Source organism: Mirounga leonina, unplaced genomic scaffold (assembly GCF_011800145.1).
Source record: "Mirounga leonina isolate KUSES-001 unplaced genomic scaffold, KU_Mleo_1.0 Mir_127, whole genome shotgun sequence".
Taxonomy (NCBI): domain Eukaryota; kingdom Metazoa; phylum Chordata; class Mammalia; order Carnivora; family Phocidae; genus Mirounga; species Mirounga leonina.
The window spans coordinates 79,959,469-79,983,251 of NW_023270316.1; the positions used below are offsets into that span (position 1 = coordinate 79,959,469).

General features: G+C 35.2%; 1 protein-coding gene across 1 annotated transcript in view; it reads left to right on the plus strand.

Moving 5' to 3' along the window:
• Positions 1-23,783, plus strand: part of PSPC1 (paraspeckle component 1) — a 72,293-nt gene that overhangs the window by 30,041 nt on the left and 18,469 nt on the right. Inside the window, exons 5-6 of the mRNA XM_035003764.1 lie at positions 3,749-3,833; positions 15,133-15,238. Of these exons, the coding sequence (XP_034859655.1) occupies positions 3,749-3,833; positions 15,133-15,238 (191 nt within the window). The remainder of the gene's footprint in view (positions 1-3,748; positions 3,834-15,132; positions 15,239-23,783) is intronic.

Consider the following 23,783-nt stretch of genomic DNA (forward strand, 5'->3'; position numbering starts at 1 on the left):
TAGTTTTCAATTACACAATACACTGTTATCAACTATAGTCACTACATTATATGTTGAATCCTCAGGCCTTATTATTATAGGTGAAAGTTTTTACCCTTTTACCAACCTCTCGGTATTTACCCCACTTCCCAGCCCCTGACAGCCACTTTCTACTTTGTTTCTATGAGTTTGAGTTTTTTAGATTCCACATATAAGTTCTATGCAGTATTTGTCTGTCTTTGGCATATTTCACTGAGCTTTAATGCCTTCAAGGTTTATCCATGTTCTTGGAAACGTAGGGTTTCATTTTCTTGTGGCTGAATAATACTCGATTGTGTGTGTGTCTGTGTATGTATATTATGTGTATGAGTGTGTGTATATATGTATATTGTAGATATATATATGTACGTATACACACCACATCTTTATCAGTTCACTCGTTGATGGACACTTAGGTTGTTTCCATACGGTCACTGTTGTGAATAATGTTGGACTGAACATGGAAGTGCACATACCTCTTCAATATCATGTTTTCATTTCAACTTAATGTTCTTTAATGATAATCCTCACACGTTTAAATCTTAACCCTATTTTAAATAGATGACTCATGACTGTTCATTTGATGTCTATCCTTGTGATTTAAGGAAGAATTCATAAAAACAACATTCCTTGCGTTCTTGTGTCTTCTAAAATATTATCTGTGATCCTTATATTTTAAACTGGTGCTTGAAATTCATGCATCTTTTTCTCTCTTCCTTTCTTAAGTACTTGATAGCATGTTTCATTGTCTTCTAGCATTGAATGTTTCTGTGGGGAAGTCTGAGGTAAGCCTGAATTTTTTCCCGTCTCGTAAGTGACTTGATCTGGATTCTTTCTTCTTAAGTCCAGTCCAGTAACTTATCCAGGATGTGTTCCCTACCCACCCACCCTCCTGCTCCAAACATTTTGTTAAGATAAATTTTTTTTCTTTTCTTTTTCTTTTTACGTAGGCTCCACACCCAGAATGGAGCCCAATATAGGACATGAACTCACAACCCCAAAATCAAGACTTGAGCCAAGATCAGAAGTCAGATGCTTAACCAAATGAGCCACCCAGGCACCCCTTGTTAAGAGAAATTTTAAACATAATGTTGAAGGAATTTTAAGGTGTTCGCTATTTAGATTCTGTTACTAACATTTTACTGTACTTTATTATATCTTTCCATCTTTTCATTCTTGTATTTAAGATACATCTTGTTGTAACAGTATAGTGTTTCAACTTTTCTTTGGGACTAAATATGCCTTAAAATCTGTAGATTTGGGGCACCCGGGTGACTCAGTTGGTTAAGCGTCTGCCTTCAGCTCAGGTCATGATCCCAAGGTCCTGGGATCAAGTTCAACATTGGGCCCCCTGCTCAGCAGGGAACCTGCTTCTACCTCTCCCTCTGCCTGCTGCTCCCCCCTGCTTGTGCACTCTCTGTCAAATAAAAAAATGTAGATTCAGTGCCTATATTTCTGGAAAATAGGCTGTTAGAGAGTATATATTCAGTTTTCATGACTTGAAGGATGTTAAATTGAGAAAACACAGTCCCGATCAAACTTTAAATTTGTCTTTATTCCCCTTTATTCCCTTATATTCCCATATATTTATGTTACATAGATGTAATTTTATGTTGTCATTAAATTAGGAAAGCATTTTCAAATGTTTTTTGGTTTAGTAATAAGTAGTGCTGCAGCTGATGTCTTTATGTGTATGGATGGATGCCTTTGGATTATATTTTTAGGAAAAATCTCTGTGACTGTGATTTACTGGATCAAAGGTTGAAAACACTTCAGCTATATATATATATGTATGTGTATATATGTGTTTTTTTTTGTAATTTATTCCCCCCAGAAGGATATTACTATGGCAGTGTACAAATATGTAAGCTTTGTTGAAATTTCAGGAACCTCGGATATTAGCAACTTAAATAATTTAGTAAATGTAAAATGGTAGTTTTGCTTTAAGTTGATAGTGCTCTTACTTAAATTGTATAATGTGCTTATCTGTTAACTTTATTGTTGGATTCTTTGAGCTAATAACCACTGTTAACAGATGGGGAAATGCTATCTGAGAGGTTAAAGCAGTTTTCTCAACTGGCACAGCTTAAAGGGTGAAAATCTAGTTGTCAGAAAACAAGTATTTATGTTTCTTTCTTACTCCTTTTTGTGGAAGAAAATGTAATGCACATTTTTACATTATTATATATGGTAATTTGTCCCTGATTTAAGAGCAGCTAACCTGCAAAACCATGACAAAATTGTTACTGGATATACTGGATAGACTTTCTTGGATAATTAATGATCGTAGTACACTTTCCACATTTTCGCTTATCAAAGCATTTCCCCTTAGGACTATAAGTAGATTATATATTTTTGGTATCTGCTAGGTTTCTCCAGCTAAAGTAATTATCTGATAGTTGTATGGTTCTCAGTGTTTGTACAGTGGAGTCAAATAGCATGCTTTAAAAAAAAAATACCGATGTCTACATCCCAAGAGATTTTGATTTAATTCGTCTGGTTAAAAGGTACTTAGGTAGTTCTAATGAGTAGTTAAGGTTGACAACTAATTGTCTCAATGTTTGAAATCATTGTAGTAGTTTTTGATGGCTTTTAAGGTAGCTAAGTGTTTTCACACATCTTGTTGGAATCCCCTGGTCACTACCTTACCCTAGCTGGATGGTTATAATACATTTATAATCTGTCTGAATCTTTTTTCTTTGACATAAGTAATATATAATACAGCTGTTTTCAGTCAGTAAAATGGGGACGATAATATTTACCTTGTTAGGGTTATGATGCCTACTTTGTTGTGGTTATATTATTAGGGTTATTGGCACATAGAATAACTTAGTATTTTGTTATATAAGTTCTTGAGAATAGTGATTTATTAAGAAATGTTCAATTGAGGTAATTTATGTTTACATTAGAAATTTCAGATACTGTGATAAGAGGGCAAATAAAAGCACAACCCATAATTGTGCCATCCAGAGTATTTTAATGTTTTTTGTATGCACATAATTTGGTAAGCTGTTACAAAGATTTTTAGCACTTGGGCAAAAGAAATGTACTTTTTCTAATCTTATACTACTCTGGAACCCCTGTTCTTGATGATATGGCAAGGGTTAGTGACTGGGGGAATTCTCATCTTGTTTAAAATAATTTTGTTGGTGTCAGAATTCAGCCCCCACTCCCAAGAATTCTCTCATAGCCTTTTTTCATAAGAAATTGACTTTGTGTGGGAGGAATCTTATGCTAATTTATGGGGGGGTGGGGATATTCTTTGGCAGTTAAACAGTATCCTATTATTCTTACTGTTTGTTTTGGTTCTTATGTGCCCTCTGCTCATGTCTCCCAAGGCGTCCTTTTGGGCTTTACAAAATTCGCAGCTGAAAAAATTTCTAATTTGAAAGAATGTATATGAAAATATAGCTACTGTTTATTCTGTTTTTAATATGTTCCAGGCGTTACATTAAAACAGTTACTACCCATTTTAATTTCTTAACGTAAGGATAAATTTTATTATTATTTCCATACACATGAAGAAACAGGTCCAGAAAAGATACTAATTTGATTAATTACACAGCTTATAATTTTTCATTATAAAATGATAGACAAAAAAAGCGAGGTGCATGAGTATGAATAAGTTACTAAGTATATTGCCAGCAGTAGAGAATCTATATGATTATTGATTTAAAAAAAAAAAAGAAAGGGAAGGTAAAAATATTAATGTGTAATCAATATTTTATAGATCTCATGAGGCGTCAAGAAGAACTCAGACGCTTGGAAGAACTCAGAAACCAAGAGTTACAAAAACGGAAGCAAATACAACTGAGGTAAAAGAAAATCATTGTAATATATATGTGAATATATGTAATTTTCATTGTGTTTTTAATAAAATTCCCCACTGCCTATAATAAATAAGTTGTACAAGTTGGAAAATAACAGAAAAAAATAACAAAATTGTCTATTTTGACTATGCTTTGGGAATTACTCTACACATTAGCATAATTCTTTGGTATTATGTTTTTTTTTTCCCCCCAAGCTGGTTATGGACACTGCATTCACTGTGAACTTATATAAGGGGCTTAGGTATTGCATATAATTTGCTGTAAGAATGCACTGTAAATTACTGGATCATTTTTCTAGAGATGGACATATTTGAATTGTTCTTAGTTTTAATTTTTCCATATGTATAACACTACTGAATGCTTTTATACATCTTTGTGCTTCTGATAATTTGCTTAAAAAAGATTTGTGGAAGTGGAATACATGATAAAAAGGGGTATGGGTATTTAAAATCTCAGTATGGGGTGCCTGGGTGGCTCAGTTGGTTAAGCGACTGCCTTCAGCTCAGGTCATGATCCTGGAGTCCCTGGATTGAGTCCCGCATCGGGCTCCCTGCTCAGCGAGGAGCCTGCTTCTCCCTCTAACCCTCCCCCTTCTCATGTACTCTCTCTCTCTCATTCTCACTCTCTCAAATAAATAAATAAATCTTTAAAAAAATAATAAAATAAAATCTCAGTATAAAATAGATGACTGTGATGGTCAACTTAAAATCTTCTAGGTTAAATAAGGACTTTGGGGGAGTGGTTGATCCAAGATATATAAACAAAAATTAACAGCTTTTCTTGTACTAGCAGTATTTAATTGTGAAATATAATGAGATAAATATCACTCTTAAAAGTTTTTAAAAATCATAATAGGAAGTGTTATGAACAAAGCTATGATAGATTAAAGCAGACTTAAAGTTTTATTTAAGAAAAAATTTTAAATTAATTTTAGAGAAAAAGAACAAGTGTGGGGTGGAGGGTCAGAGGGAGAGGGAGAGAAGGAATATCAATCAGACTTCCCACTGAGCGTGGAGGCTGCCATGGGGCTGAATCTCAGCACTCTTAGGTCATGACCTGAGCTGAAACCAAGAGTCAGATGCTCAACTAACTGCCATCCAGGTGCCCCGAAGTTTTGTTTTTTATTTTTTAATATATTTTTTTTTATTTTTTCAAGATTTTATTTATTCATTCATTTGAGACAGAGAGCATGAGCACGGAGAGAGGGAGAAGCAGACCCCTGCTGAGCTGGGAGCCCAGCTTAACCATCTGAGCCACCCAGGCACCCCTCAAAGTTTTGTTTTTTAAAGTGTTATAAAAGGGGCGCCTGGGTGGTGCAGTTGTTGGGTGTCTGCCTTGGGTTTAGGTCATGATCCTAGAGTCCTGGGCTCGAGCCCCGCATCGGGCTCCCTGCTCAGTGGGAAGCCTGCTTCTCCCTCTCCCACTCCCCCTGCTTGTGTTTTCTCTCTGCTGTCTCTCTCTCTCTGTCAAATAAATAAAGTCTTTTAAAAAAGAATAAAGTGTTATAAAAGTAGTAAGTGCTTGTGGTAGGAAGTAAGGTAGGTGCTCATGGGAAATAAAAAAATAAAAAAGAAGGCAAAAAGCCTTGAATAAATGTGAAGTGTCTTTATGGTCTGGAGATAGGTTGTATTCAGTATATTTTGAAGTATTTTTTCTAATTTTGTACCTACTTATATCAGTGTATGTATGTTTCTGTCTTGCAACTACCCTGATTTTACTCTAAATTACTTCTCAAATTATATTTGGACAGACGGCATCAGCATTCCAATTATAAGCCTCCACTTCCCCAACCGGTGAATCAGAAACTATATGAGTGGAGCCCAGCCACCTGTGCTTAATCTTCTAGGTGATTCGTATGCATCATAAAGTTTGAGAACGACTATTATATAAAACTCCCCATATGATCTCCTTACACAAGGGACCTTTTGCCAATTTCTTTGTTGTCGTTTCTTTCCTTTTTATGTAAGTATGTTAAAGTCTGTTCTACTTGTACAAAGAAAAGGAAACCTTCCCTCCCAAGTATAAAACTCTGACTCCATTTTCCCTTATATTTATACTTGACAGCTAGGCTTTTAGAATTAGGACTCTACCCTTCATTTCTCAAAAAAATTAATTTAACCAAACAATGTGGGGAGAACCAATAAGAGGGCATAAAAAAAAAAAACACATAAAAATGGGGGCCCCTGGCTAGCTCAGTCAGTAGAGCATGCAACTTGATCTTGGGGTTGTCAGTTCGAGCCCCAGAATGGGTTTAAGTAGAGATTACTTAAAAATAAAGTCTTTAAAAAAAAAACACAAATGAACATAATTGCATTGCAAGTGAATAACATTAACACTCTGAAGGGGGATGAGGAAGAAAATAAGGAACCTAAATAACTTTGGGAAACACTGTCTTGACACTATAGGCCAATTACAAGAAAAGCAATATATTTTGTAATCTAATTAATGTGTTTCTCACAGGGATATGGGTTAGTAGTTCTGAAACTATTTTTTGTATGTACTTTTTTCCTACTTTGATCAGGTCTTTAATGAAAAGAATGCATATACTTTTTTGAGTGAACAAATTAGTAAATAATAGATAATGAAACACAGGTTTCTCATTGTTGGAGAAAGAAAAAAGAGAGAAAGGTTAAAACTAAAATGAATCCAGTGGTGTTGAATTGGGATCAGGGTAACAATAGAACTCAGTGGTATTTAACTTAGAGAAATATAGATGTGTGTATATATGTGGGTTCACATACATACATACATTTCATAACTCCTGTCTACCTAGAAGCAGTGATGCAATGCCTCAGTAACAGTGAGCACATTATTAGGGCCCAGATTCTTGATTCAAACACCATTCTTTAATAAAAGGAACTAGGCTTTGTGGAGAAGTGGTTGATTCCTGGACTAAAAAGTCCAGGATGAGCCTGGAATGTTATGCCAGGGAATAAGAAAGTACAGGTGTACCTGTGATGTACTGCAGGTTCGGTACCAGACCACTGGAGTAAAGCAAATATTGAAATAAGGTGTATCTAATGAACTTTTTGGCTTCCCAGTGCATGTAAAAGTTATGTTTACACTGTTATAATGTAACAAGTGTACAAGAGCATTATGTCTAAAAAAAATGTACACACCTTAATGAAAAAACACTTTATTGATAAAAAGTGCTAACCATCATCTGAGCTTTCAATGAGTTGTAATCTTTTTGTTGGTGGAAGGGCTTTCCTTGATGTTTCTGGTTGCTGACTGATCCAGGGTGGTGGTTGCTGAAGGTTGGGAAGGCTGTGGCAGTTTTTGACTCTCACAAACGATTTCTCTGTAGCATGCGGTGCTGTTTGATAGCATTTTACCCACAGTAGAACTTCTTTCAGAATAGGAATCCTCTCAAACCCTCTCATAGACATACCTCGGAGATACCGCAGATTCAGATCTAGACCAGTGCTGTAAAGTGAATACAATACAATAAAGTGTGTCAAATGAATTCTTTGGTTTCCCAGTACATACAAGTTATATTTACACCTATAGTTTATTAAGTGTGAAATAGCATTATGTTTAAAAAAAAAGTGCATGCCTTAATTAAAAAAATATTGACTGGTTGATGGTTGCTGAAGGTTGGGGTGGTTGTGGCAATTTCTTAAAATAAGATGATATTGAAATTTGCCGCATGAATAGTCTCCCTTGCAGGCAAGATTTTTCTGTAGCTTGTGGTGCTGTTTGATACCATTTTACCCACAGTAGAACTTCTTTCAGAATTGGGAGTCTGTCCTCTCAAACCCTGCTGATGTGTTACCAACTACATTTATGTAATATGCTAAGTTCTTTGTTGTCATTTCAACAGTCTTCACAGCATCTTCACCAGGAGTAGAGTCCATCTCCAGAAACCACTTTCTTTGCACATCCATAGAAGCAGCTCCTCATTCGTTAAAGTTTTACCATGGGATTGCATCAATGTGGTCCCATCTTCAGGCCCCGCTTCTAGTTTGCTTGCTGTTTCCACCACATCTGCAGTTACTTCCCCCACTGATGTCTTGAACCCCTCAGCTGAAAGGCATCCATGAGGGTTAGGTTAGAATCAACTTCTTCCAAACTCCTGTTAATGTTGATAGTTAGACCTCTTCCCGTGCTTCCCATGAAGCACAAATGTTCTTAATGGCATCTAGAATGGTGAATCCTTTCTAGAAGTTTCTCATCTGCTTTGCCCAGATCTATCAGAGGAATCACTAAGGCACCTATAGCCTTATGAAATGTATTTATTAAATAATAAGACCTGAAAGTTGAAATTGCTCCTTGATCTGTGGGGCTGCAGAATGGATGTTGTGTCAGCAGGTGTGAAAACAACATTAATCTTGTTGTATATCGCCATCAGACCTCTTGGGTGACCAGGCGCATTGTCAAGGAGCAGCAATATTTTGAAAGGAATCTTTTTTTTCTGATCAGTAGATCTCAGCAGTGGGCTTAGAATATTCAGTAAACCACGTTGTAAGTAGATGTGCTGTCATCCAGGCTTTGTTGTTCTATGTGTAGAGCACAGGCAGAGTGGATTGAGTGTAATTTTTAAGGGCCCTAGGATTTTCAGAATGGTCGGTGAGCATTGGCTTCATCTTCAGGTCACCAAGCTGTGTTAGCCCCTAACAAGACAGACTGTCCTTTGAATCCAGGCATTGACTTCTCATCTATGGCTATGAATATCCTAGATGTCATCATCTTCCAGTATAAGGTTATTTAATCTACATTGAAAATCTGTGGTTTAGTGTACCCACTTTTTTTTTTTTTTAGATTTTATTTATTTATTTGAGAGAGAGAGAATGAGAGACAGAGAGCATGAGAGGGAGGAGGGTCAGAGGGAGAAGCAGATTCCCTGCCGAGCAGGGAGCCCGATGCGGGACTCGATCCTGGGACTCCAGGATCATGACCTGAGCTGAAGGCAGTCGCTTAACCAACTGAGCCACCCAGGCGCCCAGTGTACCCACTTTCATTAATTATCTAAGCTAGATCTTCTGGGTAACTCGATGGCAGCTTCTGGATCTCTGCTAGCTTCAAACTTTTTTCTGCAGCTTCCCCGCCTTTTTCCACTTTTATACAATTAAATAGCAATAGGGCCTCGGTCTGGATTAGGTCTTGGCTTAAGGGAGTATTGTGGCTCCTTTGATCTTCTATGCAGACTACTTAAAAGTCCTCCATTTCAGCAACAAGGTTGTTTTGTTTTCTTATGCGTGTGTTCACTGGAGTGGCACTTTCAGTTTCCCCGAAGAACTTTTCCTTTGCATTCACAACTTGGCTAACTGTTTGGTGCAAGAGGCCTAGCTTTTGGCCTTTTTCGGCTTTTGACATGCCTTCCTCACTAAGCTTAATCATTTCTAGCTTTTGATTTAAAGTGAGAGACATGTAGCTGTTCACTTGAACACTCAGAGACCATTCTAGGACTAGGCATGGGCCTAATTTCAATATTGTTGTGTCTTAGGGAGTAGGGAGGCCCAAGGAGAAGGAGACAGATGAGAGGGAGAGAGATGCTCCTGTTGATGGAGCAGTTAGAACACACATAGTATTTATTGATAATGTTTGGTCTTACATGGGTGTGGTTTGTGGCGTCTCAAAACAATTGTAGTAGTAACAACATCAAACACATCACCGTTACAGATATAATAATAATAATAATGAAATATTGTGATAATTACCTACTAAAATGTGACAGACACAAAGTGAGCAAATGCATTTGGAAAAAATGGGGCAATAGACTTGCTTGATGCAGAGTTGACCCAAACCTTCAATCTGTAAAAACAAAACAAAACAAAACAAAAAAACCCCCATTGTATCTGAAGTGCACAGTAAGGCAAAGCTGAATAAAATGAAGTAGGTCTGTACTCCTAAAAGATGGGGCATATTGGGGCACCTGGGTGGCTCAGTCGTGTCTGGCCTTCGGCTCAGGTCATGATCCCAGGGTCCTGGGATCGAGTCCTGCATCAGGCTCCCCATTCAGCAGGAAGCCTGCTTCTCCCTCTTCCACTCCCCCTGCTTGTGTTTCCTCTTTCGCTGTCTCTCTCTCTGTCAGATAAATAAATAAAATCTTTAAAAAAAAGATGGGGCATATTGAAAGTACACAGGCAAACTGAAGGTGCTCCTAAATGGCCAAAGTTGGAACAGTTTCAACAACAAAATAAAAAATTATAGTATTAGATTTTAAACTGTAGAATAAAGTACATATCCATGAGTCCATACTGATAGAAGTAAATAATTGAATGAATAAATAAATAAATGGAAGAGAATGGACAACTTTTCCTTATAGTAGAATTCCAGTTAATCAGTATGGAAGGAATGAGAGAAGATCACCAGTGGGTCAAACACTATAGTAATAATTGTCACAGACAAGATTTACTGACAGATGTTCAAGTTTTTGCCGAAACTTTAGAAACAATTTGCATAGTCATTTGTATTAGGTACAAATGGAAAAACAGTAAATTTAAAGTGGAGAAGCAACAGACACCACCATTACCAAGTATTAAGGTTCGTATCACCTGTAATAAGACATTGATATCAGGAACTGTTTGATATGATGCAGTCAGAGGGATACATTGTCATTTCTGTGGGGTTTTTTGGCAAAAAATTTATAACCTCAGGCTAGCCCGTGAGGAAATATAACATGAACCCAGATTGAAAGACATTGTACAAAATAATCCGTTGTCTTTTAAAAAGTGTCAGGCTCACTCTGAGGCTAATGGGGAGGAAGGTGTGCTGAGTGCCCAGGCTGGAGACCATTGGCCTGGCTCTGCGCACGTGGTAGACCTCTCCTGCCAGGCTGGTAGGTCGTGGTGGCAAGTGTTAGACACTACTATGGCAGGTCAGTGGGCTTCTGCTTCCGCTGGGCATGGTACCCCCTGAGAACCTGCTGCCCCACAGGTCCAGTCCAAGTTCTGGTAGTCAGTGATAGAGCAAGGCTCCCATGGCCCAAGTATCCCTGGCAGCACCATGCCTGCATTCCTGGAATGCCCCAAGCTTTCCAGTGCCATGGCCTGGGTATTGCACTGGCACATCATGATGGAGCTAGGAATGTGGTCTGCTGGAGGAGGGAGAGGTGTACAAGATGATGGAACAAAAGATGAAGGAAGAGCAGGAGAGAAGAAAAAGGAGTTGGAAGAGAGAATGTCACTAGAGGAGACCCCCCTCAGGAACAGATCCTGAAATTGCAGGCGAAGCTTTTGGCCCTACAGGAAGAGAAGCCACTACCTTTTCTTGCAGCTCAAGAAAAGTTTTACATGAGGCTGTGCCCGGCCACTTTTAGCCCACCCACCCAGACAGAGGTCCTCCAGCCTCGTGGTGCTTTGTACTTACAAAAGCAGATGGAACATGGTAACCAACAGACTGGACTTCCTCCCTGTGCCCCATGAATCCAGCTTCTGAACTCCTTGCCTCCCTGCTACTCCTGCAGATGCAACCAGCAGGAAAGTCAGGCTTTGCCTTTCCTGCTGCAGCTGCAGATACAATCAACAGAAAAGTCCGACTTTGCAGCTACCAGCTAACCAGGCCCTTGGCTCTCAGCATAGCCAAAACCTGCAATTCTACCACAAATCACATTTTATTTTCAACCTCACCTCCACCCCCTGCTGTGGGTGAGGATCCCGGTCTGCCCCAGGCCCAGGTCAGTGAAACCTGTCTGCTGCTGGAAAAGAAAAAATGTCAAGTTCATGAAAGACCAAGAAAGACTGAATGTGGCTAGGAACTTACACCAGTAATTGTCAAAAATATCCTGTACTTTCAAGACAAAGCAAATAAAACTACAGCAGTTAAACTGAGGAAATACAGCTGACTGTGGCTCCTGCCATACATAAGACAGCTTTAACTGTTAACAAGCTGGATAGTTTGGACTCTGCTTTTTTGTTTCACTTTAGAAGATCGACAAAACTGGTTTAAGAAAGTATATTTAGAGAGAAAAAACTTATTTGGAGTGCACAAATTTACAGTTTTCCTTTCAGTGCTACAAATTATTAGGTTTCTCACGGGTCAATTAATTTTTCAGAGGCTGTCTTAGTGAAGAAAGAAGACTAAGACAAGGTGTGATGAGTTGGTTCAAGTTGTGACTTGACCACTTAGTAGTTCATTTATTTCTTCATAATTTTACCACCCTTCTGCTCACTCATCTATCCATCTATCCATTCTTTTCCTTTTTTATGTCATTCGACATAAAGATCTTACGTACTGAGCCCTGCAGTAAGTGTGGAGAGTGTAATGCTAAATAGGAACAAAGAGTAGGAGGACATTTTTATCCATTAGTTATATCATGGCTTAGTTTCTAGATCTTGTCCATTTTTCAAAATCCTACAAAAATACTTGAGACCTGAAAATAATAAATGGGTTCAAATTAAGTTGTAAAATTGAGGTTTTATCAATTTCCAATTAATTATAACATGACGGATGTTAAAATCTGTCACTTTTTTAGTTCCACTTGTAAATATTACCTAGGAAGTTATCTGTCCTTCACCTGCAGAGACATTAAATATACATATAGATACTCATTAAAGTATTTTGTGAAATAGAAAAAATTAAAAGTGTACATATATATAATAGGGGATAGTTCTGAATATTGTCTGTAAGTTCAGATTATGGAATTGTCAGTGTGGCATCAACTTATTTCAGAACAAAGTAGAAATTCTTGAATTTTTGGACAAAAGAATGGAAGGAAGAAAAATAACTGTTTGAAGTGATTTTACCTTTTTACTCCTGATTTGTAAATCTATTCTCACATTTTATCAGAAAAAAGTTGCTTTAACAATGGGAGAAGTACATTTCAAATTTTGTTTAAAATACTTGATTGGTTTTTGTTTTAAAATGTTATGGCAATACATGTATAAAACAAAACTCAATGATACATTATATATGTAAAGTAAAAAAGTTAATGATCCTGTTTCCCCGATTATTCCCAGTGTGACATAAACTTCTTCTACCCCCCTCTGTGCTCATATAAATTATTTTTAAAATCAGTAATAGGAATGCTGTTTTTTTACTTGCTTTTTTCCTGACAGCTGATATTCTTTTGTGTCAGTAAATGCAAATGTGCCTTCGTAACAGTTGTTTTGTGTTCCTTGGCATTGATGAGCCAAACTTGTTTCTCATTTGTAATTGATTTTCAACCTTTTGCCTTTAATTAATGCCACAGTGTGTATATCGTTGTGTACATATATCCTTGCACATTTGTATAGATATTTCTTTTTAGTTTATTGGAAATGGACTTGCCCATTTAAATTTCTATTACATGTCATAAGTTATTCGTGAACAAGGTCCTTATTGCAATTCTGAAGACCAAAAACTTTGAAAACCAAAAGCTTTTTCATGTATCATTTAGTGGCAGGATCTGATATGAGCCTTTTTTTAAATTTTTTTAAAGGTTTTATTTATTTATTTGAGAGAGAGAGAACGAGAGAAAGCACATGGGGGGGGGGAGGGTCAGAGGGAGAAGCAGACTCCCCGCTGAGCAGGGAGCCCGATGCGGGACTCGATCCCGGGACTCCAGGATCATGACCTGAGCTGAAGGCAGTCGCTTAACCAACTGAGCCACCCAGGCGCCCTGATATGAGCCTATTTGATGACAAAACCTGACCTGCATTTATGTTGGGGTCATGTCAGACCTTTATTATTTTCACAAAAGTGAATCTTCATCTTACTGCAGAAATACCAGTGTGGTTGATTACTGGGTCCTGTCCCAGATCCTATTAGTGGTATAATAATAGTATATGGACCCTTTTTGAAATCGGGAAAAATCAGTTTCAAAACATACGTAGTATTGGAGTTTTTGAATAGGGGGTTTTTAACTGTACCTATGTACATTTTCACATGTGTGAATATGAAAATATTTTCTTTACCATAAAATTTATGAGTGTTAATGTCCAAGAAGTGGATTAACCACTTTATTTGAATGTTCAATTTACCTGAATAGAAATGTATATTGGGGACTTAGACAAAAATCTCAAAATAGTCTAGATTTTGCTTAAAATCCCTTAGGAACATTGTTACTTTGTGGTCTGACCCAAACTCCTCTAAGAGCTAGGTTTTCTGCTGTCTGTGGGAAATAACCACCATTTTTTTAGTTCATGGACTTGTGTTTAGGAGAGGCATGATACAGGAAACAACAGAGTATCTTGAAATTCAAGTATTACACTTGGCGTAGGAATGTACTTATAAGAGCAACAGAAAATGAGACTTAATGGGAGCGCATCAGTATTATATAGTCTTCACTACTGAAATAATTTTTTTTTTTTAAGATTTTATTTATTTGACAAGAGAGAGTGAGAGCAGGAACAGAAGCAGGGGGAGTGGGAGAGGGAGAAGCAGGCTTCCCGCAGAGCAGGGAGCCCGATGCGGGGCTCGATCCCAGGACCCTGGGACCATGACCCGAGCTGTAGGCAGACGCTTCACGACTGAGCCACCCAAGCACCCCTGAAGTAATGTTTTTTGTTTTTGAGTAGAGGGCATATATACTTGAATATGCATTGACATACATGCCAATATAATGTGAGTATATTCAATAATATTTTGTGGGGTTTTTTTTCTCTTAATCATAAGTAATTACTGACTTCTTTGTAATTCTGAACACATATATAGTTCAATATTTTTTCCTCCCACATACCTCTAGGGCTGAGGTTGGCATACTTTTTCTGGGAAGGAGCTAAATAGTAAACATTTTAGGATTTGCAGGTCATATGGTCTTTGTCTCAACTACTCAGCACTGCTCTGGCCCAAGGTAGCTATAGACATTAAATAGATGATTGTCTTATAAAACTTAATTTACAAAAACAGATGGTAGTCTGACACCTGTTCCAGAGGTTTTCCTCATTGGGTTGATAAAATGGGGGAGAGAGGGTTTGTTAAGGGTTCCTTTGACACTGTATAGATTTTTCTTGACTAGGCAGTGTTGTTCTTTGTAGTGGCTTATATCAGGATTGGTTCTTAGTGCCTTTAAGAACTCTATTATGCCAGTGATAGATCCCAAGCTTTTCTCTTTATACAGTAATTTAATACATGTTTGAGCTTTTACACTCCTGATTTTTTGACTGTAAGCATATTAACTCTTAGTTACATGTTATTACTCTATTTTTTAATTTATCCTAGTTACTTTATTTCTTTGGGTTATTTGATTTATTAAAGGCTTAGAGCAAACTAGAAGAAGGAAAGTAAATCTAGTCAGTCAGTCATCATTAGCAGATTTTGTATAAAGTAACTTGTGTAAATGATTTTGTTTTACCTGGAATAAAATACCTGATCATGGCTTACATGTCAACCAGGCTGAAATTTTTATTTAAAAATCTTTCAGACATGAGGAAGAGCATCGACGCCGTGAGGAAGAAATGATCCGACACAGAGAACAGGAGGAACTGAGGCGACAACAAGAGGGCTTTAAGCCAAACTATATGGAAAATGTAAGTAAAATACTAGTTAACTAAAATTATTTTATATTGTCAGGTGGACAATGCATATTTAGAATTCTTTGGATATTGGTTTATATAATATATTTTTTAATCTTTCTGAATTTGTCGTGTTTATGTTAAACTAATGATTTTCTTAACCTCTTACAGGTAATAACTTAAAAGTAGTTTCTGAAGATACTATTAATGTTTTATGAAAAGGATGTTAAAATTTTCTCCATTTTTATCTTTTTTTAAATATATGGTTCTAAATTAGAACTCTTGATAAATCTGTCATCTCTACTTGATTGATTTTCAACATTTATTGATATTAAAAATTCTTTAGGGTCATTTGGCTGGCTCAGTTAGAAGAGCATGCAGCTCTTGATCTTGGGGTCAGGAGTTCAAGCCCCACGTTGGGTGTGGAGATGATTTAAATAAACAAACTTAAAAAAAAAATGAAATAAAATAAATAAAAATTCTTTATATTGGAAGATTTTAGATATATACAAATGTAGACCAGTATGTGCTCATTACCCAGTCATGACCGTTATCAACACACAGCTGATCTTTTCGTCTTTAAGTAGAGCCACTTTCCCGAATTATTTTTATTAAATCCCTGGCTTTATATGATTTCATTAATAAGTAATTCAGTATGTATCCCTAGAAGATAAGGACTCTTTTTAAAACTATCTTTGTCATATCTTAAAAATTGTCACTTCTTTAATATTAACTAGTAAAAGCCCACGTTTGCTCAGGTTTTATAAAGGTTTTTATTTTCTTTACAATTGGTTCAAATTGGCTGATAAATCCAGTGTTTTTAGTCTGTAGGTTTTCTCTTCACCTTTTAAATTTTTCCCTTAATTTTTTAAGAAAACAGACCCTTGTTTCTCACATCCTGGATCATGTTGAATTTATCCATGCAGTGATGCTTAGCAAGTTTCTCTATCCCTGAATTTCTCATAAACTGGAGTTAGTTCTAAAGATTTGGTCTGACTCAGGTTTTTGATTTGGGCAGGCAAAATGGTAGGGCAAACAAGGATATTTCAAATATGTTAAAGTCCCCAAGTTCTTAATGTGAACTAACAAAGAGTCTTATTATTCACCTTAGATGAATGCTATTTTAATAGTCATTATTCTGAAAAATATTTAGTGGTGTTTTTTTCCCCTAGCTATTCAAAAGCCATGATTCTTTAATAAGTTTCTGAGGCTAACAGTATTAATTCAAGTCAGTGACTCTTTTGCTGACCTTCTCTGTCCCATTCTTCTGTCCCAAGAAAAATTTTAAACTTTCTTTCTAAAAAAGAATACACACAATAAAATACATCCTAACTTGTGTAATAACAACAAGAAATTTTTATCTTAGCCTGCATCAAGTAAATATCCTTTGACTAAAAATTATGTGGCATTTAAATTCAATTAGAGAAGTTTCTTACTTTTATAAGTTATACTAAAGGTTTAATTTGATTTTTAAATTCCATTACCACATGAGTTTTCAAGCATTGCAAATTTCCTTCTCTAATTTCTAGTATTTTTAGTATCATTTTGCAATTCTCTTTTTCCTCCTTGGATACATAGTGTTTGCTTATGACATATTTTAAATGTGGTCTTAGGGCTTTTGGTTGTTATATGTGAACATAAATCTGTTGGATTTATCAGTGTGAGGATATTTTATGATGTTATGAAAGTATGTGTAATTAAAATTTTTTTGGCCCATATTTTGGAAACTAGTGACTAAGTTTTTAATTTTAAATATAATCAAGATGTAAACCACATATGATACATTTCCTTAGGGAAACTTTATTTCATTCCATTGAGGATTAGGAAATTCTTCCTTGTCCTTATATGTACCTGAACATTTCTTTTCCTAAAGTGCTTGCTTATAGTCAAAGTTGGTGGAATTAGCTTTCTTAATATTTTTTTGGCACAAACTTCACATTCTTGGGGCACATGTGTAGCTATTTGTAATGTCATATGCATAAATCATTTAGGGGATTAGAAGGAAATGATTAAGTAAAATGTATTCTGCTGTTACATTTAAGTGGCTATATCATAAATTTGTCTGCGGACTCTATTCTTTGAAATTATTTCACAATTTTTTAAAACTCATACCAGTGTTTTTTACATTTGTTCAGTGGCATTTAATATAATTAATGAAGGACAGATTTTAATTTTACTTTTCTTTTCAAAAATTATTTGGAAATGTTGCTACAATTTAAAATTAAAATACTGCAAATTCTTATTTTAATTTTTAAAACATTTGTATGTTTAAAATTAATTTCATGGTGTCTAAAATTTTATAAATTACCGATGAACTTTGAGAATAAATTAATTACATATTTAAAATATTCATGGTGGGTTTATTGAAGCATTTCAAAAATAGATCATTTATTGTTTCACCGGATTATACTCTTAGAAAATGTAGATGGTATATTTTAATATTAAGATATCTTTGTTTTCAAGTAAAGTATATGTTGCATATTTGAAGCATCATAAGATTAATTTCACTAGAGCAGAAGTCAGCAAACTAGCCTGGGACCAGTTCGCAGTTTCATACCACCCTACCACAGAGCTAAGAATGGTGTTTACATTTTAGAGAATTAATGGATAAGGAAAATAAAAGAATATTAGAGTATCTGTGACTTACAAAACCTAAGCTACTTACTCTTTGACCCTGTACAGAAAAAGTTTGCTGAACCCTAGGCTGGAGAGTTGGTGCTGGGTTTTTTTGTTTGTTTTTTGTTTTTGTTTCTTGTTAGGCCACAAAGTTACTATAGTCTTAATTTTCTGGAGAGGAACCCTATGTAAAATAGTATGTAACAATGCAATTAAATATTTAGGGGAAATATAGTCTTTGCCAGATTTTTAGATTTTTTGGTATTAGAAATTATGGATAGACAAAAGTTTTTCATCATTTTGGTATCAGTTTTATTTGGTTCCTAGCTTCATAATGCTTGTTAATACAAGCTAATCAAGTACTAAAGAAATATTAAAAGCTCTTTATAGGTCTTGATTATTTTGTGTTAATAGAAGAAACATTGAGGTAATTGTTGTATTAGTTATTCTTCATTTATTTTGAAAACTGTCTTTGGAAAAAATTGTTAAATTTAATGTTTGTTTTTGTTTTTAAAAGCTTTGAAATTAGGCCCTCTTATGTGCTTTCTCTTTTTTCACTGTTCAGTTTAAAGGGAGGAATCAAATGGTAAGTGTTCAGCTTGCCCAAGTAGTAAGAGTAATTAGTATAAAGCAGTTTACTTGGTTTAAGATGCTACCTCTCATTTCTTTCTAATATTCCTATTAGAAATATTCCAACACAAGTAATGGTATGGACTTTGAGGTATAAAGTAAAAATTGATTTTCATATTTTGTGTCTTGAAAAATAATTTTTTTAAATGTAATAAAATATGAGGGAAAACACATCATGTCTGGTCATGTTTTTCTTTGTTAGCCTTCAACTTTATCATAATTTTATGACATGAACATATTTTTAAGGGTTTCAAGGATATGTCAGCACTTCAACTAGAAGTTGTCATATATTTCATACCTTATTTCTTCTTAGAAGTCAGGTTCTTTGATAATAGCTCTGGTAATTATAAATTAAACATGTTAATTTTCAGTCCTATAGCATAAGGTATTTTTGACAACCATAACAATATATATATTTTTATGCTGTGTCTTAAATACATTTAGGTTTATCTTTACCTTTATCGTAGTATAGAGTGTAATATTGAACCATTTTCATGATAGTACTTACTAGGTTGAAGTTTTCTACTTACCACAGTTTTATAGCTTTTGGACACATCACAATAAGTTACAGTGTTAGTGTAAAAATTTATGAGATTGTCTTTTATGATTGTCTTGTGATTGTTTTTATATTAGGTTGCTCCACTTACTATATTAAACATTTTAGTACTACAGTATACCAGTCTTTATCTGTGGATTCAGTTTGCATTGGCGTACAGTGGAGATTTTAATTAGACTATTTCTTTAATTCAGTTTCTTAGAGTAAATTTTGCTTTCTTGGGAAAATGATAAGATTATAAAAACATCTTAAATGTCATTCTAGCTTTAGTAGTTGTATCCAGTAATTATAAAATAGTTGTTTAGGTAAATTGGGGCAATGTTTATATGGGATGCTATTTTATTTTAAAACTTCAAGAGTTTCTTTTGTTTTTTTAGAAGTTTGTTTCTGTTGTAAATATTAATATTTGTGGTTTTTTAGTGAATAAAAGAATAGCCCTTTAGATCTGTTTCGAAATATGTACTTGAATTGATACTGAAGAATTTTTATTTTTGTTTGAGTAGGTGGGAATAGCCTACTGGATATTTAAATACATGTGCATAATAAACCTGAAAATAAATGTATGTTATATGCTAAGGCAATAATTTGATTGAGTTATGTTTCTTTGTCAGAGTAGTTCCATTGTGGTTACCCAGTATATTACATAGTGAGGCCAAGAGCATTAAGGAGATGTAGCCAGAGGCTAAGGGTGTAATGCCTCTTCCATGGTAGTGTTTTTCAAATAGTGCATAATAAACACTCAGGGAGCTTTTTAAAAATGTGGGTTTTTCCCTTAGGTCTCCAACCTACAAATTGATTTGTTTCACGACTATAGTAGAATCTGATGCATTCTCCATTGATCACATTTTTGGCTAAATTTAGTAGTTTTCAAGCTTTGCAGCACATCTTTGCAACTTAAAAAAGAAAAATGTCTGAGTTGGAGCCATGGGATCTGCATTTTAAGAAGCTCTTCAGTCTGTTTATTTTAATTAGCAAAAATAGAAGACCATTGGCCATATGTTGAAATGAGACATAGTTGAAATACTGAAATTAGTAGTAAGTAGTTGAATTTTTTATGGAACCTGGGAGTTTGAAGGGAGGGCTCAAAGTCAGTCAGCATGGAGGATAGGATTCATACGCTTAACAGTGGAAGTAGCACAACATTCTATGTGAATAGTGCTCTGTGGGATTTTGGTGTGACAACTTTTAGTTGAGCTTTCAGCCTATATGTGGAGGAGGTATTGTCTCAAATGATGCATTAACTTTTTGTTTAAGTATTTCATCTAGACCGGGGGTTGACAGACTAGGATAAGCCAGGCTAAATCTGAACACTGCCTGTTTTTGGAACAGTTTTATTGGAACACAGTTGTGTTTATGTTTTGATTATGGCTGCTTTGTCCAAAAGTGGTAGATTGACTAGTCATGACAGAACTGTATGAGACGATATCAAGACTCTTTGGCCTGCTAAGCCTGAAATACATACTATCTTGGCCCTTTACCAAAAAAGTTTGCCCACCCCTGGTCTAGGTTCAGTCTGAGAGTTGGGAGTAATCTATAAAAAGTGACTCATGTTAACCAAACTCAAAGAGTTTGTGACTAAAATGCAAGTTTATTAATTAATATGTTTTTTTCCAGTGTTTTTAGAAGGCTCATTGAACAGAGCACCTCATATCCTAGAATCAAGGTCCCTGAAGAATCCAAAGTAGTGTCCTGAAGGTTTATTGGTAGTCATGGTTATAAATCAGAGCAAAAGTTATTGGAAGAACTGATAAAGCATCACTGCCCCATAGCTGATTATCTTAGAGTTTACAAATGTTTTCTTAGTAGAGACATAAAGCATTGTTCTTTCAGATGTTACCCTTTGCTGATCGGTGTTGCCAAATTTGGCCTGTTTAATCAGCCATTTCTTTATGTTAGTCTCTTTTCCTGCTTCTCAAGTGGGCATTGTTTCTTTTCTCTGACTTAATTATAACACAGCTTTCCCTGATGTGCCATGTACAAAACTCAAAACAGAAAGTCTAGCCAATAATAAAATTTCATGAATAGGTGCTGGTAGAGAGAACTGACCCTAATCATTAATTACTAATGAGTAGGTACAAATACATTTTCTGAAATGATTTTTGAATTTTTGAGAGAAGTTGCCATTTTGTGGTTTCCACCTAGCCAATCCTCCTCTTTCTATAAATTATATAGCTCTAGCAAGTGATTTGATTGTATTGCAGAAGAAGATTGGTTTTTGGAAGTCTAAACACCTGAAGTATTCAAACAAAAAGGACATTTCACAAGGAATTTTTATAGCATCTTCATTATTCTGTGGAAATAACTAAAGAATTATTTGCTGTAGGGTTTGGTGTCAGATTTAGGTTTGACTTGCTGGGCAGCTTAGTGTACCTCTTGCTGTTAGTGGCAGCCCAGTTCCAGTGATTTGGACATGATGATAAAGATCAAAATTGATTATATCAGTTATATTGCAGTGGTTTCCCATAGAATGCTCTAGTTGTGACCGAGTTTTATTAATGTTTTCATTTGTTTATTTACTAAGATAATTTAATTAATGTGTTTCTTACAGTGAGCCAGGAACTTTTCTGAATATTTGGGATGGAATTAGACTTTCGTAGTCAAGTGAAAACAAAAATCAATAGATGTTTACATTTGTAATGTTTACATATATTTTGGAAGTGATCTTTAGGGATTTTGACAACTGGGGGTATTTGGATTGAAGATAAGTGTCAATTTTAACCAGCTGTGGAAATCTTTGATCACTTCTCTTTGAAACTTCTCAAAGGATTTTTTAATAGTTTTAGTAATAACTAATCATATGTAGGGGAAAGCTTAATGGTTTTCATTCAAACTGGGACAACTGAATATGGGTATTATTTAAAGTTACTTTTTTTTTTTTACAGGAGGCAGAAAACGGGCTGTCTCAGGCAAAGCAGGATGTATGGTTGTCCCAATCATATGTTATGATTATAAATAATAGTTTTTTCATTCATATTTAAAAGATTTCCAAATGATTCCAAATGGAAATGCTGAGTCTCCCTTAAACTCTATACACACTTTACTAGAAGACATTTTATTGTACTTAATTATTTCTATGTCATATTAGATGACTAGTGTCTTTTTTTTTTTTTCCCCGTCTTACCTTCCATTAGCATTTCAGAGAGGCTTAAAATCCAAATTTCTGTATCTCTTTTCTTCTCCTGGAGGTGTACTCAGTGCATGCATAACTTTCTCTGACTGTGCACCAAGCTGTATACCACATTGCATTCTAATTACTCTCTGACTTTGTTGCCAAATTTGTTGAATTTTTTGAGTTTGAGAGTCTTGTATTTGTCATATTGTAGTTACTTAGACACAAATTGGGAGAATTAAATAGTTGTTTGGTGTCCTGTTTTTCAAATATCAGTGCTGCCCAGTCATATGATTTTCACTGTTCTTTATGGGTCACCATACTTCGGTATTTATTGAATACTAATGTCTAAGATATTAAACATCTGTAGTTTTGAAACATAGGTGGTATTGGTAGATTTTTGTAGACTTCATAATGGACTCACATAATGAAGAGTAAATTTTTAAAAATAGTCAAATAACAATTTTTTTGTGTTTGGTTTTCAGCACATCTAACTTTTCAATATTCGGATCCCACTCGAATATCCCCTCTGAGTGTTAGACTTACAGGAAGATTTAGAGGTTTCCATTTAGTAAGAAAATTTGGTCACTGTTTTACTGTTTAAGAACAGAGTGCTGAATACCATGGAGGATACAGAAGTGAATCAAGCTCAGGGTCAGGTCTTTGAGGATTTTAGAGTATTATAGGTGCAGAGTATCTTTGTGGAATATACAGAGATACAGCTAAAAAGTTTTAAGAGTTTAGAGAAAGATTCTCTGCTAGGGAATGTGAAGAGTGCATTGAGTAGCTTTAGCACTGTTGTGGAACTTACTTTGGATGTTTTTTTGTTTTTCTTTTTAACTGATATGATTGGTTTATTATTCCACTGTGTTGTAGGTATACATCATGTCTTTTCATTTGAAATGGTAAGTCCTTCTAATCTTTGTTCAGAATGGTAAGATCTTTCAGTTAATGTTTACCTCTCCAACCCCAAGAAAGGTAAACATTAACTGAAGTTGGAGAGGAGGAAAGTCAAGTTTGGCAAATAGAAATGTTCAACTAAAGTAAACAGTTTTTGAGATGTCACATGTGTTATAAGAATAACATAAATAAGAATTTTTAGGTATTAAATAATTTGAATTAAAAAGAATCTAGGAAGACATAAAAATTTAACCTGTTATTTCTGCTTTGTGACTTCTTAACGTTACACTTAGAGCCCCCCTCAAACAGGAGTTGTTTTACAAGGTGGTTATGTCAAAAAAAAAATTTTTTTTAGGTTAGTCTCCATCTAATATCTTCTGTACTTTGTATTGTAGTTCTGTAGTATAACCTGAAATGTCAGAGTTTTATACCCAGTCTCCATTAGTATCTTCTGTACTTTGTATTGAGGACATGAAGTTCTGTAGTATCACTTAAAATGTCAGTGTTTTATACCAAATCAGGCTAAATAAATGTGAATGTTAATATCTCTGTGTAGTTATTATCTATTAGTGATGGGGGTAGGAACCTGGGTTTGTGAGCATGCTCTGCTGATGAAATGCATTTATTTCTGTTTAAAATTTCAATAATTGAAAGTATATGGGTAAGTTTGCCTATACTTTGTCTTACGATATCCTGCACTATATTGTACACCACATTTCAAATTCTGTGTTTTCTGGTTGTAAATTTAC